At 41.2% G+C, this 23,344-nt stretch overlaps 1 protein-coding gene across 2 annotated transcripts in view; it reads right to left on the minus strand.

Moving 5' to 3' along the window:
* The window catches only part of ctdspla (CTD (carboxy-terminal domain, RNA polymerase II, polypeptide A) small phosphatase-like a), a 241,000-nt gene that overhangs the window by 59,794 nt on the left and 157,862 nt on the right, over positions 1-23,344 (minus strand). For both annotated transcript variants that reach the window (XM_073055057.1, XM_073055056.1), the window contains exon 2: positions 20,991-21,145. In XM_073055057.1, the coding sequence (XP_072911158.1) occupies positions 20,991-21,145 (155 nt within the window). The remainder of the gene's footprint in view (positions 1-20,990; positions 21,146-23,344) is intronic.

Consider the following 23,344-nt stretch of genomic DNA (forward strand, 5'->3'; position numbering starts at 1 on the left):
TCAAAACAATCTGGCATTCTGCAATTACAGGACTTCTGCGTGACCTTGCCAACTGTTAAAAATGGGGAAGTATACAAGTCATTTTAAAAAGTTGGATAGGTATATGGACAGGAAAGGAATGGAGGGTTATGGGCTGAGTGCAGGTCAATGGGACTAGGTGAGAGTAAGCGTTCAGCATGAACTAGAAGGGCCGAGATGGCCTGTTTCTGTGCTGTAATTGTTATATGGTTAAGTCCCAAGTTCGTGACTCAAAAATGCTATTTCTTCACCCCAGTCCTGATGAAGGATACCAGCCTGAAACGTCGACTATTTATTCATTTCCATAGATGCTACCTGACCTGCTGAGTTCCTCCAGCATCTTGTGCGTGGTGCCTCTCCACCTCTGCTCCATTTTCCTCATGTCCTTTCCTAACATTCATTTATGGGGCTGACTTTCACTTGGATAGTTTTACACCAAATTTAGTTTTGACTTTATGACTACATTCCAAAACTATGTAAAAATCCACTAACACAAGAGATTCAGCAGATGCTGGAAATCCAGAGCAACACACACAAAGTCCTGATGAAGAGTCTTGGCCCAAAACATTAATTATTTCTTCCTTTCCACCGATGGTGCCTGACCTGCTGAGTTGCTCCAGCATTTTGTGTGCATTACTCTAAAAATCCATTAAGTTGCTCCATAACTTGCATTCGAACACCCTTTTCCTGCAAGTACTTATACTTCATATGTCACAGTATATTTATTATCAAAGTATGTATACAGAATACAATTCAAGACTCATACTCCCACAGGCAGTCACAAAACAAAGAAACAGAACATAGAATAGTACAGCACAGTACAGGCCCTTCGGCCCACAATGTTGTGCCGATCCTTAAATGGAATGGAACTCATTCCTAGAAAAACATCACTCAAAGCTTGTTTAAAAAAAAGTACAATGCCTCAAAGTGAAAGTGATACACTGGCCAAGTCTAACACTTCCTAATCATGGATCATACTGTCATGTCTTTAATGAGCTACCAATGCTCCTGAAAAACTGATCATTCTTAAGTATTCTAAAATTATACTGCCTATTGTACTTATAATCTGTTCCTCCTTTTTTTTAAAGTTTCACAGGCTTCTGGATTTTTACAGTCTAAGCCCTTTTATTGGGAGACACAAGAGATTACAGATGCTGGAAATGTGAATGAACACAAAGGAGGTGGAAGAATTCAACAGAATCAAGCAGCATCTAGAAGAGAGATGGACGGCCAATGTTTCAGGTCGAAACCCTTCACAAGTCCTTATGAAGAGACTCATCCCAAAGCAATGACTACCCATTTCCTTCCACAGATGCTGTCTGACCCAGAGTTCCTCCAGCTTGCTTATGTGTCAGTAAATAGAAAAAGCTTATCAGGACCAAGTAGCCCATAAGTGACGGTTCTTCCTTTTATTGGATGCATGGGTTACATGTCACACCAAACAGAATTCTAGGTAAGGTCAACCATTTAGATCAGCTTTGTTTATTCCTATCAAGTCACTCCTTATTCTTTTCAAAAATGTCTTAAAAGTCAATAGTTCACATTGAGAAACAGAGGGGACAGTCACAAAGTTTAACATTAAATTCAATCACTCATGGCGATTGTGATTGTCATGTCATGACAGTTGTAGACCTCTTACCTAAGAAAGGATGTTCTGCCATTGGAGAGGAGGTTCACAAGAATGATTCTGGGAATAAAGGAGTTAATATATGAATAGCTTTTGATAGCTCTAGGCCAGTACTCACTGGAGTTTAGAAGAATGAGGGGGGATTCAATTGAACCTGTCAAATATTGGAAGGCCTATACAGAGTAGACATGGAGACGACATTTCCTATAGTGGGGGAGTCTAGGACCAGAAGGCACAGTTTCAGAAAAGAGGTGCAGTCTCTTAAAACAGAGATAAGGAGGAATTTCTTTAGCCAGAGTGGTGAATGTATGCAATTCATTGCCAAAAAAGGCTCTGGAGGTCAAGGTACTGGTATATTTAAAGCAGAGATTGATAGGTTCTTGATTAGTCAGAGTATCAAATGTTATGAGGAGAAGACAGGATAATGAAATTGAGAAGGATAAAAAAAAAATCAGCCATGATGGAATGGCAGAGTAGACCTGATGGTCCAAATGGCCTAATTCTGCCCCTTTTATCATTATGATCTAAATCTGTTACTTATCATTAAATCAATTCTGGCCTCTTTCTATTTAGAGATACAGCACAGTAACAGGCCTTTTCAGCCAAGCCAGCCTGCACCTCCCAATTACCAACTAACCTAATAACTCATCTCTGGGAGGAAACTAGAGCATCGAGGAGTGGGAGAACTGTGGGAGACTTTAAGTTAGATATGGCCCTTGTGGCTAAAGGGATCAGGGGTATGGAGATAAAGCATGTACAGGGTTCTGAGTTGGATGATCAGCCATGATCATACTGAATGGTGGTGCAGGCTCGAAGGGCCGAATGGCCTACTCCTGCACCTATTTTCTATATTTCTATGTGTTTTGCCCAGCATTCGTGGAAAAAGCCTACTCACATTAAGGGTGAAATACTTAAAGGGAACTCAAGGAGGAACTTCTTCACTTAGGGAATGGTGCGAATGTGGAATGAGCTTCCAGTAGAAGTGGTGGATGTGGGTGTGATGAAAGCAAACCCACATCTACCACTTCTGCTAGCAGCTCATTCCACACTTTCACCACCAAAATTCCTCATGTTTCCTTAAACATTTTATCTTTCACACTTAACCCATGACCTCTAAATGGGTTTGTTTCTGTGCTGTAGAGCTGTAAGGCTCTAAGTCCCAAGGATCAAATCCTACAGTACCCAAAACAGCATGGAAGCATGACCTTTAGCCCATCTCATCCATGCCAACTGTATTGCCCAGTGAGCTAGTCCCATCTACCTGTGTTAGTTTGTCAACCTGAGATATTCCATTTACTTCCACTCTCTGATAACCAATTCTCAACCCAGATGTGTGTACTTACACAACTCTTCCAGAAGCTTCACTGAGTACTATAAGAATTTTCTTAAGACATTTCTTAGCAGGATTTGAGCCTGTGTGGTTTAGTCTAATTCTACCAGTGGTTATGTTGATAATTGTGCAACCAAGCAATACTGACCAGGAGGGTTTAAAGTTTGGTCCTAAATGAAGTGATTTTCTTTTTAAATTAAAGCTAGAGTAACATATTAATGTGATACCATGCCTCCAGATTACATTGGTAGGAGCAAATTTTCAGTAAGCATCCCCATTCTTGATCTCTCTCTAGATAATGAGGGGCAAGTTTTTCTTTTAAATACAGAGTGGTGGGTGCCTGGAATGCATTGCCTGGAGTGGTGGTAGAGGCCAAAACATTAGAGACTTTAAAAAAACATTTAGATAGGCATGTGAATGTGAGGGAAATGTAAGGATACAGGCAATGCGTAGCCAGAAGAAACTAGAATACTAATTTAATTGATTCACACTAACATTGTGGACCAAAGGGCCAGTATTTGCATTTGAGGCTGATGCAAAAGCAAACGAGAAGATCTGCAGATACTGAAAATCCAAACAACACACACAAAATGCTGGAGGAACTCAGCAGGCCAGGCAGCATCTACGGAAAAGAGTACAGTTGATGGTTTGGGCCAAGACCCTTCATCAACACTGGAGAAAAAGATAAGGAGTCAGAGTAGGAAGGTGGGGGAGGCGAGGAACAAACACAGGTGATAGGTGAAACCGGGATTGGGGGAGGGGGTGAGTAAAGAGATGGGAAGTTGATCAGTGAAAGAGAGACAGGGCTGGAGAAGAGGAAATCTGATAGGAAAGGAAAGGCGGCCATGGAAGAAAGAAAAGGGGGAGGAGCACCAGAGGGAGGTGATGGACAGGTAAGGAGATATGGTGAGAGAGGGGAAAGGGAATAGAGAATGGTGAAGGTGGGGGTGCTAATTACTGGAAGTTTAAGAAATCAATGTTCATGCCATCAGGCTGGAGGCTACCCAGATGAAATACAAGATATTGCTCATCCAACCGCAACACTGCCCTCAACCGCACCCCATTCTCCCATCACCCCACCAGGAATTGGGTTCCTCTTGTTCTCATCTAACGCCCCATCAGCCTCCATGTCCAGTACATAACTTCCCCATCTACAGCCGGATCCCACCACCAAGCACATTTTTCCCTTCCCCACCCTTCCAACTTCCTGCTTCCTACAGGGATTACTCCCTACGCGACTCCCTTGAACATTCGTCCCTCCCCACTGATCTCCCTCCAGCCACCTATCCTTGCAAGCATAACCAAAGTGCTACACCTGCTCCTGCACCTCCTCCCTCATTACCATTCAGAGCCCCAAACAGTCCTTCCAGGTGAGGCGACACTTCACCTGAGAGTCTGTTGGGGTCATATACTGTATCCAGTGCTCCTGGTGTGACTTCCTATATATCAGAGAGACCAGACGTAGATTGGGAGACAGCTTCACTGAGCACCTACACTCTGTCCCCCAGTAAAAGTGGACACCCATTTTAATTTCACTTCCCATTCCATGGTCTCTTCTACTGTTGTGTTGAGGCCACACTTAGGTTGGAGGAGCAACACCTTATATTCTGTCTGTGTAGCCACTACCTGATTGGCATGAACATTGATTTCTCAAACTTCCGGTAATGCCCCCGAAGTCACCATTCCGTTTTCCCTTTCTCTCTTCACCTCCTCCTTACCTACCCATCATCTCTCTCTGGTGCCCCTTTTCTTTCTTCAATGGACATTGGTCCTCTCCTATCAGATTCCCCTTTCTCCAGCTCTGCATCTCTATCATTAATCAACTTCCCAGATCTTTATTTCACACCTCCTCCCCTTCCTGGTTTCACCTTTCACCTTGTGTTTCGTCCTCACCACCCCTCCACCCACCTTCTAACTCTGACTCCTTGTCATTTTTTCTCCAGTCCCGTATGAAGGGTCTCAGCCCAAAACATCGACTGTTCTCTTTTCCATAGATGCTGCCTGCCCTGCTGAGTTCCTCCAGCATTTTGTGCCTGATGCAAGAGCAGCCACTTGGAAAGCTGACAGAACTTACTGAACATGCCCCAAGGTAGTGTCATGATTTCAAAATTTGGGAAAGTAAGTTTGGAAGAGAACAGAGACAAACGGTTTTTAATTAGCAGGAAAAGAAAACTATGAAGCAGATCAATTTTGTTGACAACTGCTGAACAGTCAAGTCCCTCTAGACATATTCAAAGGCAAATAAACCAGCACACATTGATCAGACTGGGTTGGTAATATCATAGTTAGTTAAAAAGGTGTAAAGTGAACAAGACCTAAAAAATAAACACCAACTGTTAGCAACTATATGAAAGTCAAGCTGCCTTCTCACACTACCAAGCCAAACTCTGAACATGAAGAGTTACGAACCTCCATGCACTGTCCTCCACTGAGACTACAAGGCAGACATTTTCAACATTTGATGTATCACCTTGCAAAGCTGTAAAAATTCAAATCAACTCTGAAGTGTCAAACCAATTCCAAGCACAAATTTGAGGGAACAAAGCACCGTCAGACATAGAACAAGGCCATTTGGCCCATCGATCTTACTAACTGCCTATTATGCTGCTGGTATTTAGGGCAGCAATGAAGGCTCCATCTCTGTCTTGTCCTTGGCAGTCATTCACGTCCCAAGTGAAGACTCAGGAATACTATCGCACACAGATGTAGAAGGATTCTTTATTGCCGTTTCTTTAACAGCTTTGTTTGACTGCACCAAAAGCCAAAGTACAAGGCCCTGACTCCAACCAGCATAGCTCTGCAGATCATAGAGGCGCACAAGTCTCCAAATCACAAAATGATAGTGGTCCTTGTGAGGCCATTGATTACAGCTGATTTATTTTCTCTCTCAACCCCATTCACCTGCCTTCTCGCTGTAACCTTTGACACTCTTACTATCAATTTCTGTTTAAAATATACCCAATCAGTTGGCCTCCACAGCCTTCCATGGCAATGAATTCCACAGATTCACCACACTCTGGCTAATGAAATACCTCTTCATCTGTGACAGCTTTGTACTCTGAAGCTGTGGCCTCTGGTCTGAGACTCCTCTACTATTGGAAACATCCTCTTTGCATCCACTCTATCTAGGCCTTTCAATATTCAACAGATTGCAATGAAATCTTCCCCCCCCCCCCCCCGATTCTTCAAAACTCCAACAAGTACAAGCCCAGAGCTATCAAATACTCATGTTTACTGCTTCACTGACAGATTATACCTTTATATTTCTCACTCTTTTTCACCCTCCTTCTAGACCTCAACATCCAGAGCCTAGACAGAATGATTAACTAGGAGATGTCTTTGAGGTCCCAGTTCCATTACATCACGCTGATATCATCCAGGATCTCTCTCTCCCCCTTTCCAGAGCTCTGTGCAAATGGATTTTAAGATGGGTAGGGCAGGAGTTACCACAGTCAATGCCACAAACACTCTCTCTTAAATCACTAAGGCTCCATTATTATAAAGTGCAGGAACGAGTACATCGGTAAAAGATTAATTGTGTTTTATTTCTCAAAAGAGCTTGAGACATGTTCCTCTAAAACTCCTACTTTCTGCTGAGTTGGTTTAATCAAGTAATAAAACCATAATACGTAGGAGCAGAATTGGGCCATTTGACCCTTTGAGACAGCTCTGCCATTCCATCATGGCTGATTTATTATCCCTCTAACTGCTATATTGTCAATCTGACTCTCTGTTTTCCCATCTGGGGATTTCCACGTGAGTTTATGGATATCTCTATGCTGGAAAATGGTGCCTCCTACTGTAAGACGGTTCATTTCACAAAAGTCTCAAAGTCTTTCACCATTGTCATTCATGACTCCAACACCATGCCTTCCAATAGTACTTTCGCAATTGCTGTTTTCACTCCCAACTCTTGCATTAAGGTCCCCCATTATAATGAGCACATCGTGTTTTGGGATCTTTTCCACGGCAGCTTGAAGGCTGTTATAAAATTCATCTTTAGTTTCTTCTTCCGCATCCTCAGTAGGTACATATACAAATATTTTATTGTCACCAAACAATTGATACTACAGCGTACAAGCATCACAGTGAGATTTGTTTCTGCGCTTCGTGCTCCCTGAAGCACAAATCAAAGTAAATATAATAAAAATTTAAATTATAAATCGTAATTAGAAAATAGAAAAGGGAAAGTAAGGTAGTGCAAGTCAGGTCCAGATATTTGCAAGGTACGGCCCAGATCCAGGTCAGGATCTGTTCAGCAGTCTTATCACAGTTGGAAAGAAGCTGTTCCCAAATCTGACCGTACGTATCTTCATGCTCCTGAACATTCTCCCGGAGGGAAGTGGGACAAAAAGTGTGTTGGCTGGGTGGGTCGTGTCCTTGATTATCCTGGCAGCACTGCTCTAACAGCATGTGGTGTAAAGTGAGTCCAAGGATGGAAGATTATGGACAATTTAGCAAACTTAAGAGTTTAAACAAACATACAGGAGTCTTCCACAGATGGGGTTCCATTATAATAAGGCCCTCGAGGCATCCTTGTCCATGATGAGTGCCACACCTTGTAAATGGTGGTTGTCCATGTGGCCTGAACATGTGATTGTATTGCCAGATGCTAGGGGCTGCTTTCAGAATCTATCCAATGTGTTTCTTGTATTCCAAGCAGCTGCAGTCAGTAGTTATGCATCTCTCTGATAGTCAGTGCAAGCTTTTCAGTTTGATATAAAGTTCGAATATTCCAGCATCCAATAGGGATAGTTTCTTTGGGTGAAAGATTAGCTCTCAGTCCGGAGATGTCCTGGTGGCTTTGATCTCCGTCCATCATAATTTCTGTTGCCAGTCCTGCATCACTCCTCTCACCGGCATCAATAAAATTCCTTGTTTCGGCTTCTGCCGCGGTAAAGATTTTTTTTTACAGGGTAGGGTTGCTGGCCCTACGCTCAACCCCCAACCTGGGGGTTCCAAAACTTTATGGAAGTGAATGTTGGAAGATGACGAAAGACATCTGCAAGAACTTGACACATTCCAGACAAAATGTCTACAACATATCAAGATGATCTTCTGGCCTGAGAAAATCAGAAACCAAGACTTGCTTACACCTTGCAATATGGAATCAAACTCAGTTTGTGTGAAAAGAAGACGATGGAGATGGCTGGGCCATGTAATGAGAATGCCAAATGATCAACTAGTAAAAATAACACTAAGGTGGACCCCACAGGGAAAGTGAAGTAGGGGCAGGCCCAAAGTGACGTGGCGAAGATGTGTGGAAGCACAACTGAAAGTAGGAGGTATGAACTGGGCAATGGTGAGCAGCAGAGCGAAAGACTGGAAGAAATGGAAGAACCTTGTGGAGACCCCATGTGCCACCTAGGCACTAAGGGTTCAGATAATGTCGACGAACTACTATATTAACTTTCTGTACCATATGAGCACCAACACAGAGGCTGTGTACAAGAAGAGCCAGAGTCGCCTCTACTTCCTGAAGAGACTGAGGTCCTTTGGATTATACAGGCCTCTCCTTCACATGTTCTACCAGTCTGTTGTCACCAGGACAATCTTCTATACGGTGGTGTGCTGGGGCAATGGCTTCAACACACGTTCAATAAACTGATTAAAAAGGATGGCTCTGTTATAAGAGTCAAACTGGACACACCGGAGGCTACTGAACAAAGGGCCCTTTGGAAAATCCTGGCGATTCTGGACAATGTTTCTCATCCTCTGCATGCCACCTTGGCTGAACAGAGGAGCACTTTTAGTAATAGACTAAGACAACAGTGCTACTCCAAAGAGCTCTATATGAGATCATTCTTACTCTCAGCCATTAGGCTCTACAATAAGTCAACCTATAGCAGGGGAAGTGATAACTCCCTCTTGATAGACTTTGAGGTAACTTTTTAAAATTCTTTCTTTACATCTGTACACTTACAATGCTACTGTGACACTGTAGTTTCCTTTGGGATTATAAAGTGTCTACCTTGTGTTAGCACTGTGTTTTGCACATTGGCCCCAGAGGAACACTACTTGACTTGGCTGTATCCACGTATGGTTGAATAAAAATTAAACTAGTACTATTCATTTCAGTTCAAATTTGGTACATCAATAAACATGGGTAACAACTACAATGACTTTTATGTTTAGTTATTTGGAATCTAGATAAAGAATCAGAGTAAAACCGCTGGAAACAGGCCCTTCAGCAAAACCAGTCTAGGGTGCCCACACAACTAGTCCCAATTTCCACTGTTCAGCCCATATCCCTCCAGGTTCCTCCCATCCATGTCCATACCTACCCAAATGCTGCATAAATGATATCATTGCAACCACTTCCTCCATATACTCACCACTCTCTGCCTGAAAATGTTCCCCATCAGGTTTCTTTTATATCTTTCCCCCCTCTCAACCTTAACCTATGAACCCTAGGTTTGGCCTCCTCTACCCTGGGGAAAAGACCATTACTGCACAACTTACACAAGACTCTCAGAATTTTAACCACTTCTATAAGGTTGCTCCTTAGTCTCTGTGATTCCAAGGAATAAGGACAGAGTCTAGCTAACCTTTTCACATAACAGAGGTCCCCTCTAGTGCTGGCAACATCCTCAAAAATCCTTCTGCATTCTTTCCAATTTAACCACATCTTTCTTCTTACAGATATGGACAATTGAGTATATCTATAATACACTAACAACATAAATGTGCATAAAATAAATACAAAAATATGAATCTGCATAATGTCACTTTTTTCCCCCAAGCAATCCCTTCTGAACAAAGCATTCTGAGATCTATTTAAGAATACTGAAGCATAGCCTGGCAAGAGAAATGAGATTCAATAGCAATTGCAAACACAGAATATAGAGTTCAGCACAGGAACAGCCCTTCAGCCCAATATAACAGTGCAGAACACAAAGCTAAATTAAACTAAATCCCTTCTGCTGCACATGATCCACATCCCTCTATTTCTCAACATATTCTAACAGGCTATTAAACACTACCATTTTATCTGCTTTCACCACTACCTCGTTCCAGGTACCCACCAATCTCGGTGTGAAAAAGCAACTCCAACGAAGATCACTGAATGACACCTCTAAACACATCCTGATAATTTCATCACCTGCCCACATCACCATTCACTCTGCCGGCTGTTACTCAGCCAATTTTCTTGAAAGACTGAAAATTTACCATCAATTCCACAGGCTTAAATCCCTTCAAGAAAAATCTGTTTACCAAAATTCACATCAATAACGTCTATGGATCTTCACTTTGCTGACTTCTTCAAAAATTACATTTCAGCCTTGATAATATTGCGCAGAAATCACTGCCCGGAAATCTTTTTAGTTAATCTAAATTGATTGCAGCGATGAACCATATTTGTGCTTGAAATCAGTTTACTCAATGGGTTAACTGATGGAACAACTTGTGATGTTTTAATTCATTTTTCAAGACTATTAATCTGCAGTTTTCCTTCATATTCTAAATCAATAAACGGAAGAGTTTTTAATACGGATTGAGGAGGCAGTTTTCTCCTCTGTAATGACATCCTATACCTCCTCCTCTCCGTGCCACACCAGTTATCACCTATCTGTCTATTAGCAGACCCATTACCTAAAAGCTCAATGTTGAAAGATAAAAGGACTATGCATTGCCAATTTGATACACAAACAGTGAACATTTATATTGTTTCTATACAACATGAATAATCTGCCCTTTTTCCCCAAATCATTGCTGTGGTTACTGCAAACACTTTAACTTGGCCTCCAATCTTATTAATCAATTGGGAATGCAGCAGATTACTACACTTTCTCTCCTAACCAATGTTGACAAGCTCACTTGTCTAAGTGTTGCTGACTTGTTGGTTCCATCTACCAGTAAAACAAGTCTTACAATTTCTCACCAGAAGAATGACAGTACAGGCAGTCCCCGGGTTACGAACAAGTTCCGTTCCTGAGTCCGTCTTTAAGTTGGATTCGTACATAAGTCGGAACAAATACATCAGGTATTACTTAGTGTCAGTTAGTCAAACGTTTGTCTTAGTATATATTTTATCTTTCTATGTATATAATACACTTAAGAAACGTATGTATTCCAATAATTAAACCACTGCTTTGCTTAGTAATAATTGTAGCTTTCATCGGGGCAGGGCCTTTCACATGCTCCATTATTCTTACTTTATCCTTTGCCTGTATCCTTTAAAGTTGTTCCGATCATTGACCGACTGTAGCCTAAAGCTATTTCAATGACAGATGGCGGTTCACCTCTTTCCAAACGCTTTATTATTTCCACTTTATTTTCAATCGCAATAGTTTTCCATCAACGGAACAGAAAACTGCGGATTTTGAGTAATTTTGATCGTTTAAATAATGCATTATGGTTTATCTGTAACAGCATGCAAACTGGTTGCATCATTTACGCCAGCACAGAACACGTGCTCACCTCGCTAAAATAAAGTAAACTAAGACTCACGTTCCGAACTCCCTTGTTCTTCCAATTAATTTATATCTTTGGGTGTTACAAGACAGTGGCAACTACCTACCCATTGAAGTGCAGCAAGACCATAAGACACAGGAGCAGAATTAGGCCATTTAGCCCATCAAGTCTGCTCCACCATTCCATCATGGCTGATCCCAGATCCCACTCCGCCTTACACCTGCCTTCTCACCATATCCTTTGATGCTCTGACCAATGAGGAAACAATCAACTTCCACCTTAAATATACACACGGACTTGGCCTCCACCAGTCTGTAACAAAACATTCTGGCTAAAAAAAAAAATCCTCCTTACCTCTGTTCTAAAAGGTCACCCGTCAATTTTGAGGCTGTGTCCTCTGGTTCTGTATACCGCCACCACAGGAAACATCCTCTTCCACATCTACCCTATCTAATCCTTCCAACATTCGGCAGGTTTCAATAACATCCCTACGCATTTCTCTAAATTCCAGTGGGTACAGGCACAAAGCTGCCAAACACTCCTCATACGTTAACCCCTTCATTCCAGGAATCATCCTCGTGAACCTCCTTTGAACTCTCTCCAATGACAACACACCCACTCTGAGATATGGGGCCCAAGTCTGTTGACAATACTCCAAGTACGGCCTGACTAGTGTCTTACAAAGGCTCAGCATGACCTCCTTGCTTTTATATTCTATTCCCCTTGAAATAAATGCCAACATTGCATTTGCCTTCTTCACCAGACTCAACCTGTAAATTAACCTTCTGGGAGTCTTGCACGAGGACTAAGTCCCTCTGCACCTCTGATGATTGAACCTTTTCCCCATTTAGATAATTGTCCGCACTATTGTTCCTTTTACCAAAATGCATTATCATATATTTCCCAACACTGTATTCCATCTGCCACCTTTTTGCCCATTCTTCCAATTTGTCTAAATCCTGCTGCAATCGCATTGCTTTCTCAGCACGACCTACCCCTCCACCTATCTTTGTATCATCCACAAACTTTGCCACAAAGCCATCAGTTCCATTATCCAAACAACTGACAAACAATGTGAAAAGTAGCTGTCTCAATACTGATCTCGGAGGTACACCACTAGTCACTGGCAGCCAACCAGAAAAGGCCCCTTTTATTCCCACTCGCTGCCTCCTACCTATCAGACGTTCTGCTATCCGTGCCAGTATCTTTACTGTAATGCCAAAGGATTTTATCTTGTTAAGCAGCCTTATGTGTGGCACCTTATCAAATCCCTTCTGAAAATCCAAGTAAATGATATCCACTGCCTCTCCTTTGTCCACCCTGCTTGTTACTTCCTTGAAGAACTCTAACAGATTTGTCAGGGAAGATTTCCCTTTACAGAAACCATGCAGACTTCAACTTATTTTATCATTAGTCTCCAAGTACCCAAGTACATTCTTCCTTAATGGGGTACTATGTTCAGTTCTGGTCACATCACTACAGGAAAGATGTGGATTCTATGGAGAGAGTGCAGAGGAGATTTACAAGGATGTTGCCTGGATTGGAGAGCGTGACTTATGAGAATAGGTTGAGTGAACTTTGCCTTTTTTCCTTGGAGTGACGGAGGATGATAGGTGACCTGATAGAGGTGAACAAGATGATGAGATACGTTGATTTTGTGAATAGCCAGAGGTTTTTACCCCAGGGCCAAAATGGCTAACACGGCATAGTTTTTAGGTGCTTGAAAGTAGGTACAGAGGGGATGTCAGAGGTACGTTCTTCATACAGTTGCGGGTGTGTGGAAGGCACTGTCGGCGACAGTGGTGGAGGCAGAGACAATAGGGTCTTTTAAGAGACTCTTAAATATATGGAGGCTTAGAAAAGTAGAAGGCTATGCCGTAGGGTAATACTAAGCAGTATCTAGAGTATGTTGGTTGGCACAACATTGTGAGCCAAAGGGCCTGTAATGTGCTATAGAATTCTATGTTAATAATAGAATCCAAAACTTTCCCAACCGCTGAGGTTAGGCTAACTGGCCTATAATTTCCTTTCTTTTGTCTTCCTCCCTTCTTAAAGAGTGGAGTGACATTTGCAATCTTCCAGTACAATGCCAGAATCAAATGATTCTTGAAAAATCATGACCAATGCATTTGTTATCTCTTCAGCAACCTCTCTCATGGCTCTGGGATGTAGTCTATCTGGTCCAGGTGACTTATCCACCTGAAGACCTTTGAGTTTGTCTAGCACTTTTTCCTTTGTAATAGCAATGGCACTCACTCCTGCTCCCTGACACTCACAGACCTCTGGCATACTGCTAGTGTCCTCCACAGTAAAGACATGCAAAGTACACATTAAGTTCATCTGCTTTTTCTTTGTCCCACATTATTACCTCACCAACATCATTTACTGGTGGTCCAATATCAACTCTCACCCCCCCCCCCCCCCTTTACTCTTTATATAGAAGTGAAAACACTTTTGGTATTCTGTTTTATATTATTGGTCAGTCTGCCCTCATATTTCATCTTTTCCTTTCATATAGCTTATTTAGTTACCTTTTATTGGATTTTAAAAGCTTCCCAATCATCCAACCTCCCACTCACTTTTGCCCTTTCCTTGGCTTTTATGCAGTCCTCAACTTTCCTTTCTTAGCCACGATTGCCTACCCCTGCCATTTGAGAACTACATCTACCCTGTGCCCTGTGAACTATTCCCAGAAACCTCAGCCATCTCTGCTCTGCCGTCATCCCTGCCAGTATCCTCACCAAACCACCTGGGCAAACTCCTCTCTCATGTCTCTGTTATTCCCTTTATTCCATTGTGATACTGATACGTTTGACTTAAGCTTCTCCCTCTCAGATTGCAGAATGAATTCAATCATATTGTGATCACTGTCTCCTGAGATTTCCTTTATGTTAAGCTCCCTAATAAAATCTGGGTTATTACACAACACTCAGTCTGAGAAAGCCTTTCCCCGAGTAGGCTCGAGCACAAGCTGCTCTAAAAAGCCATCTCATTGGCATTCAACAAATTCCTTCTCTTGTGATCTGACACCAACCTGATTTTCCCAATCCCCTTGCAAGTTGAAATCCACCATTACAATTGCATCATTACCCTTAAACAGGTCTTTTCCAGCTCTCTTTGCCATCTCAACCCCACATCTTGGCTACTACTTGGAGGTCTATATATGATTCCCATAATGGTTTTTGCACACTTATAGTTTCTTAACTCCACTCACAAAGATTCAAAATTCTCTGACCTTATGTCACCTTGTTCTAAAGATGTAATTCCATCTTTTACCAACAGGGCCACACCACCACCTATGCCTTCCTGCTTGTCTATATCCTTTGATGTTGAGCCCCCAACTATGTCCTTTGTTCAGTCACGACTCAGTGATGCCCACGTCATATCGACCAGTTTCTAATTAGGCCACAAGTTCATCCACCTTAATCCGAATACTACGCGCATTTAAATATAGCGCCTTCAGTCCTGCATTCTTCGCCCTTTTGAATTTTTTCCTCTGTGGACGTTTGAGCAGAAAATGGAAAAATTCACAGGCTCGTAAGGAGTGAGTACTGGGTGATAATAATTTAAAAATAAATTAAAAGCAGAAATGGCTGGCTACATGGAAAAGATAGACACGCTCCACTGCACAATGGATAACTGGGTCATATACTGAGTGAATTGAGCAGTATTTGAAATAGCCCATGAAAAGTGGATGCCAATTTTGCTAAGTGCATTGGACAGTTTGCTTGGATGTTTGACTGCTCCAACCAAACCAGCCAAAATGAGCTTTGCTGATGTTGCGAATATAACGCAGGAACATTTAGAACCAAAACTATTGTTGATTGCAGAATGCTTAAAGTTTCATCAGCGAATTCAGAAAGGAGTTCATTTCAGCATACATAGCTGAACTGAAGAAATTGCCTGAGCATATAAATTCAGTAATGAGCTCATGATGTACTGAGAGATCATTTACCTTTTAGAATCTGACAACACAGCATTCAAAAACAACTCCTAACTGAGGCACAACTTACATTTAAAAATAGTTGAAATAATGGCATCAACAGAAATAGCAGAGGCACAATTGAGTTACAGTAAGAAATGAAAGTAAGCGTGAACAAAATTGCACTGTCTAAACAGAAACCTGCCTGGCTGAACAAATTGTACTACTGTTATAGCTCACAACAACGCAGTTTTAAAGGCAAAACTTGCAGATAATGCAACAAAGTAGGACACATACAAAGAGCATTCAAGGCAGACAAAAATAAATGGACTGCACATAGAAGAGAAAAAAAATTATAAAGTCAAATTAGTTTCAAAAACAGAACTATTCTCTAAGCTGCTGATGAAAAATCTGAAGAGAGTGACACAGGACTGTGTAGCCTTAAGATTTACAATGTGAAAACCAACAATAGACAAGCAATATGGCTTACACCAGAAGTGTAAATGGCAAATTAATTAAAATGAAATTGAACAATGGCTTTGCTGTTTCAGTCATTCCACAAGATAAGTTTGAACAGCATTTCAAAGATACTGAACTGATACCTGCAGATATCCAACTAAGAACTTATACTGAAGAAAAGATAACTCCAGTGGGAATAAAATTCGTAACAGTGAAATACAACAACCAACAAGCCAGATTGGGCTTGTATGTGGTAAACGAAGAGGGCTGGCACTGTGGGGTTGTAACTGGTTGAGACAACTGCAACTTAATTGGAGATTCATCCACTATTTGCATGCCACATTCCCTGTAATAAAGAAAACTGAAAGCAAATTAAGAAAGATACCAGTTAATGCCACTGCAGTGGTAAAGGATGGCACTGGAAAATAGTGCTAAATGAAAATGCCAAATCCAAGGTTTACAAAGCCTATCCAGTTCCTTACACCATCTGTGATTAAGTAGCCAGTGAGCTAGATTGCACCGAGGCTGAAGGACTTCTTTCGAAGGATGAGTGTCATGGGCAATGCCAGTGGTCCCAGTAGCCAAGAAGAATGAGCCTGTTGGGACCTGTGGAAACTTTAATGTCACCATCAACCCAATACCCTCTGCTCAAGATAGAGGATACCTTCACAAGCCTTTCTGGAGAAAAACCATTCAGCAAAGAAGACTTCACTGACGACTATCCTCAGATGGCGAACGAAGAAGAGTCCAAAGTGTCTCTCACCAGAAACACTCACAAAGGGCTTTATCACTATAATAGGCTTCTTTTTGGAGTAGCATCTGCATTCTGGCTACAAGGTGCTACAAGGCTGTCCAGGCACTCAGTGTTACCTGGATGACATTATTGTTATCGGTAAAGATGACATGGAACAGTTCCAAAATCTCAAGACAGCACTAAAAAGATTAGAAGATTATGGGCTCAGAGTATGATGCATTAAGTGTGAATTCTTTAAACTAAACTTCACTTACAATGGTCACAAGATGCACAAGAATTACACAAGTGCACTAAAGAAATTCAAGCAGTGGTGGATGCCCCAAGGCCAAAGGATGCATCACAGCTGCAGTCCTTCTTAGATTTGTCAATTACTCCAACAGGTTCCTGTTAAACCTGTCCACGTGCTCCACCCCTTGAATTTATTACTACAGATCAGAGAGAAATAGCAATAGACAAAACAGTGTGAGCTGGCTTTCCGAAATGCTGACATCACTGTGTTCATACATTATGATCCATATTGTTCAGTGAAGCTTGTCATACACTGTTCAGGATACCAACACTTCCAGAAGAAAAGTTTGTCCAGAGTCTAAAGAATGCACATGCGAGCAATGTCAGCAGAACACACTACACAGACACCGATTCAGAAGTTTTTGCCAATTTCCTCCTTGTATATTGCAGTGCAACACACTCTACAACCAACAACTCACCAGCAATGCTGTTCCTGCGTCATCCTTTCCATTCAGATTTGGATCTCCTCAAACACAATCTCAGAAGGACTATAAGACAATCGACTATATGGTCTGCAGGACAAACAGCTGAGACAAACTGAAGGTTCCTCAAACAAGGAGGTTCAAGTTTCACTCCTGGACAAGCAGTCTTGGCAAGGGACTACAGAGGTGATCAAAAGTGGGTACTTGGAAAGATTAAAGACATAACTACTAATCTACACAGTGAATGGTCCCAACATATCAATGTAGTTATAAAGAAGGCAAGACAGGGGCTATGCTTTATTAGGAGTTTGAAGAGATTGGACACGTCTACAAATACACTCAAAAACTTCTATAGTTATACCATGGAGAGCATCTGACAGGCTGCATCACTGTCTGGTATGGAGGGGCTACTACACAGGACCAAAAGAAGCTGCAGAAGGTTGTAGATCTAGTCAGCTTCATCTTGGGTACTAGTCTACTAAACATCCAGGACATCTTCAAGGAGCAGTGTCTCAGGAAGGCAGCGTCCATTATTAAGGATCTCCAGCACCCAGGGCATGCCCTTTTCTCACTGTTACCGTCAGGTAGGAGATACAGAAGCCTGAAGGCACATACTCAGCGATTCAGAAACAGCTTCTCTCCCTCTGCCATCCGAATCCTAAATGGACATTGAATCTTTGGACGTTACCTCATGTTTTTTTAAACATACAGTATTTCTGTTTTTGCATGTTTTTTTTAAAAGATCTATTCAATATACGTAATTGCTTTACTTATTTATTATTATTATTTTATTATTATTTTCTTTTTTCTCTCTGCTAGATTATGTATTGCATTGAACTGCTAATGCTAAGTTAATAAATTTCACATCACATGCTGGTGATAATAAACCTGATTCTGAAGTTTGCATCTGTGATCATCTGTGAACATCGAACAGTTGTGGAAAGTAGTCAACTGCTAGAGAAGAAAGATGGCCAGACCTGTCAGCACCACTTTCTGCAATCCTAGAGTCAACTCCTACGACCACCATGGAGGAACCCCAGAGCCTGAGATTGCTTCACAGCTACAACTCTCACCTGCCAAGAAGAGCGATTCCCTTTGTCAGGAAAGATTCTATCCCACAAGAGTAAGAAAGCCTCCACTGTGATCAAGTCTTTAAGACTGAATGGGTCAACTTAAAATTTATTATGCTGCTGTTGTCGTTCCTTTTCATGCCTTATGGTGCAGCAGGTGGCACTTTTGCCGCTTCCATAGCATTTTGACATTTTTTTTGGCTGAATTGCTAGTCCAACGCTTAACCCAGCAAGATTGAAAGGATGCAAGGAGCCAGACGGATTTGAACTCAGGACCATTTGCCTCGAAGTCCAGAGCTGATGCCACTACACCACTGGTCAACTCACTATGCTGTGGATGTCTGTATATAATAGTTGAATTAATAGTATACTGTATATCTAAGTTGAGATGCATTCTCCATTGAGTTGGAGTTTATACCCAAGAAGGGAGGAGTGTTATGTATTTAATATTTCAGTAATCTTGTAAATATATTGTTTGATCAAATATTGCACTGCAGATTCTGTTGAAGTATGTAAATGGAATACATTATCACACCATCATGTGATACATGTGCACCTTGCTTAAAGTAAAAACGAAGTTAGACACATTATCTTTCGGCTTCCTTGTTTTCCTTTTGGTTAGTTTTATGTTTTGGTGTATTCAGTTAAGCAGTAGTTTGTCTTTTTTTTATACCTTAATTATTTCCATGAAACTTTAGCTAATTGGTGCAGCTGCCTAATTGGACCAAACTGTGCTGGTCCCGACATGTCCCAGTTAATTGTACTCCACTCTCAAGGCCCTACACCAGTGGGGCTTAACTTTGTTCCTTTCCTGGCACACAGTTTACTAACTGATGAAGATCTATGCTGACACATGATGTGCTAGCATATATAATCAGAAGTCTAGAGACATGAATCTCAAAGAAAATTACTGCAATTTCTGGAAATAAGTTAAAAATAATGGAAATATTCTGGAGGTCAAGCAATATCTATAGAGAAACTGAACTTTTCTGATTAGCTCTTCAACTGTCCCACTCCCATCAAGGAGAAGCTACACAGCATCCACATCAGGACCACCACACTCCAATACATTGACTTTCCCTAAGCAGTAAGGCTGGTCAACACCTCTACCACTAACTCACCCCTCCACACCCCTAACCACCGCATTTCCTATATGTCTTCTGTGTCTAGCATCACTTTATCCTGCCGACAAGGGCTGCAACAAGAGTCTTCTTTCAATAAATTTAAGACAAAATGTTGTATTAAGTAAAAGAAAGTTAAATAGAGAGAGAAAGTAATGGGAGTAATTGTAGTGTGAATTAAATTTTTGATTTGGTTTATGATTATTTTCCAGTTCATGATCAGTATAGCTTTGCCATGGATAGTCCCAAGACCAGCTGTAAGGGGGGGGGGGGGGTGTTTGAGCATGGGGCTATCAACCTCATTACATAAAAGCCCAGAGCTACAGAAACACCAACAGAAGCTCCAAAGACCTCATCCCTGGGAGAGGAAGGATCTTCGCCTAGGACAAAGGACTATGGCAAATTGCTATCGGCGGCCTGATCCCAGTAGAGGTGATGGGCTTAAAAACAACACAGGATCAGTATCTATGCCACATTTTTCAATGTGTTTTGCAGAAGAACAAACACAGTAACAAGGATGGATTTCTGATGGTGTACCGCAGGGGTCAGTGCTGGTCCATCCTTTTTTACTGGGCACATGAAAGACAATTGTAAAACATTGCAATGGCACAAAAAAGGAGGGGAGCAGTGGCTGGCAAGCAGTGGGAAGTACTACGAAAGACAACAGGCAGAAGTGCAGAGAACTCCAGAGAAAGATGAAGCAACACAGCAGCTTGAACAGGGGGAACACATCAAAGGGAACTGGATGCCCTCAATTTATCCTGATAAGATGTAGATGAATAGAAATTTAAACATCTTAGCATTCAAAATACAACACTCAGTGAAGTAGAAAATTAAGTACATAGATAAAATTATATACAAAATTAAGACCCTACCTCTCCACTTCCGCCCCCTCACCAACTGTGAACAAGTTTCAATAAAGTCATAAGTACTGCTTTTATATTTTGGCCATTGATTATATTTAAAAATATATACTATGGCCTGTAAAGCATACAGTGCAGATTCATTAGTGGTGTGCTTAAACTTAGAAACTATAGTTCAGAAGAGACCTGCAGTGCAGAAACAACTTACAGGAGGAATTACACAGGGTTTTCTATTACCAGTAAGGCTATTCAACCAAGGAGTTTTGCTGGTACAATCACAATGAGAGAAACAGACTCAAGCTGATCTGAAAAGCTCCTACACTTACTCAGACTGTACTTGAACTGATGAATTACTTCTGATGACAGTCACTGGGGTTATGCAGGTGACTGAAGCAGCTAAGCTACAAACAGCCAAACTTCCAGGCCCTGCTTTTGCAATGTTGGCTAAATGATATACATTAATATGATTTGCAACTTTTAGCTCACATGTTCCAGAGGACATTTGATAACACTCATTTCCTCTTCAGTTTTTTATGCTGATCTGAAATAATTTAGGCCTACAAATGACTTCCCTGTCAGAAGATTAAAATCCTGCTTTCACTTAGAAGCAAAAGAATGAATAAATTGTTAATCAAGATTTACATGAGAGATTCCAGCAGAACATAATTTTTTCTTCATAATGTTAACAGAGCAGTACATACCTTAGCAATCGACCCATTCTCCTCCACTGCTGGGGACTGGACATTGCTGCTGCTGTTGCTGTTTGACTCCACATTGTAGTCACGAAAGCAACAGAAGAACGAGCTGAAAAAGCTACGACTCCTCTGCTTTTTCAAGCTGAGGCCACTCTGAGAAACTGAAAGGAAAATGGAGAAAACAAAATTCAGCTAAAGGGAAATAACTATTATATTTAGTACAGAATTCTGCAACTTATCCTTAGTTTCACTACCCAATATAACTCCTTCCTTTGCTTTACAGTTCAATGAGCAATTTAAAAATTCTGAAGGGAGGCAAAGTATTGTCTTCCTGTTTGCAAAGCTATCGAAACTTGTCACTTAGTTAAAACTGCTCACACCTGTTAGTTCCCTATGGCAAAAGGCCAAGGATGAACAGGACAGTTATAGTCTTTTCCCCAGAGAAGTTCAAAACTACAGGGCAAAGATGAGAGGGGAAAATTTAAAGGGGAACCTAAGGCACAGGATTTTACAAAGAGGGTGGTGGGTACATGGATCTATCAGGGAAATCGGTAGAGATGAGTACAATTACATTTTAAAGACATTTGGACTGATGCATGAATATCAAAGAGATTTTTTCCTCAGGGCAGAAATGGCTAATACCAGGGGGCATAAATTTAAGGTGATTGGAGGAAATATAGAGAGAATGTTAGAGATAGGACTTTTTTTTAAAAACAGTAGTGGATGCATAGAATGTGGTGCCAGGGGAAGTTAGAATCAGATACTTTAGGGGCATCACAGGCAGATGATGATAGAAAAATGGAGGGTCATATGGGAGGAATGGGTTAGATAGATCTTAGAGAAGGTTAAAGCATTAGCACAACATTGTGGGCCCAAGGGCCTACACGTGATATAATGTTCTATGTTTAGAGCGGTAAGGGCCAAAAGCAGCCATATAAGTTCCAGATCAGAAAGGCACCTCAGCCAACGTGGTTGAGTGGGACCGATGGCTGTTTCCATGCTGTATGACCCTCGAGAAAATTTTAAAGTTTTTACTCAATTTCCTTCTGAAAAGTATTAAATCTGCTTTCACTTCCACCGATAGTCAGTGCATTCTATATAATAACTGGATAGAGCTTCCAGTTCTGCCAACTGTCTGTTTTCTCAGTTTAACAACCCCTTTGCCACTGGAAACAATTTCTCCTTATTTACTGCATGGCATTGAATACATGTTGATTTTCTCTTTAAAATTTCTTGCTTTGTAAAGAACAATTCCAGTGGCTCTAGCATATATGGAAAAGAGCACAGTTGTCATTTCGGCCCAAAACATCGACTGTACTCTTTTCCATAGATGCTGTCTGGCCTGCGGAGCTCCTCCAGCATTTTGTGTGTGTTGCTTGGATTTCCAGCATCTTCAGGTTTTCTCTTGGTTTGCCAGTGGCTCTAGTTCTTCCGGGTGGTGGTTTTGAGTAGATTTATTAGTGTGCCTAAGCTTGGAAATCATAGTTCAAAAGAGACTTGTAGTACAGCAAGAACTTACACCAGGAAGGTTTAAGAATTACACAAGGTTTTCAATTATTTGTATGGCTATTCAGTTAAGGAGGCTTAAAGTGCTGGTACTATGTAGAATTGTGTCTACTTTATCTCAACTTGCCCCAGTAAAATTGAAGAAGTATACAGGGTTTTCTATCACCTGTATGGTTAATCAGCTGAGGACGTTTAGAATGCTGTTAAAAAGTGCTGGTACTTTGTAGAATTGTTGGGACTTTATCCCAACTCAGATATCCATTCCATTACTTATGTAAAAATAATCTTGTCCACATGCACACGAGCATTGCTGGAGTTTCATCATAATAAACTGCTAAAAAATGTTTTAAGTCCTCAAGTTGACTAACCAAGACCACACGTTTCCTTTTGGTCATCATGGGATAAGCCAGATTATTGTCCAACCACATTCTGAAAGTTTAAATGAACCCACCAGCAAATTAAATTCAGCTCAGCTGGTTTCTGGTGTTTGTTCTCCACACAGGAATCTCACTCAATTAGCATATCTCTCCCCTCCCACCATTCCAATTTCACTAGTGATATTACTCAGCTTCCTTGATAATTCAACGTAACTGCTCCACACAACTTCTTTCATTCAATGGATAAGGATATTCCTTAATGTCATTTTGTCTATCTTAGTGACCATCTTGCCCTAGTGGCTACTAGTCCCAATCTCTTACGTATAACTATGCTATCAAATCCTTTTATGATTTATTGCCTAGCTTTCTATTTCTTAATGAAAATATTGCCACAACAGTTTTCAATCATTGGATGCCAGCACAATTCCAGAACTACCCAGGAGTTCCAGACCTTCGAGAGCAATTGTTATCCTGCAC

The sequence above is a fragment of the Hemitrygon akajei genome, chromosome 8 (genome assembly GCF_048418815.1).
Source record: "Hemitrygon akajei chromosome 8, sHemAka1.3, whole genome shotgun sequence".
In the NCBI taxonomy this organism is placed as follows: Eukaryota; Metazoa; Chordata; class Chondrichthyes; order Myliobatiformes; family Dasyatidae; genus Hemitrygon; species Hemitrygon akajei.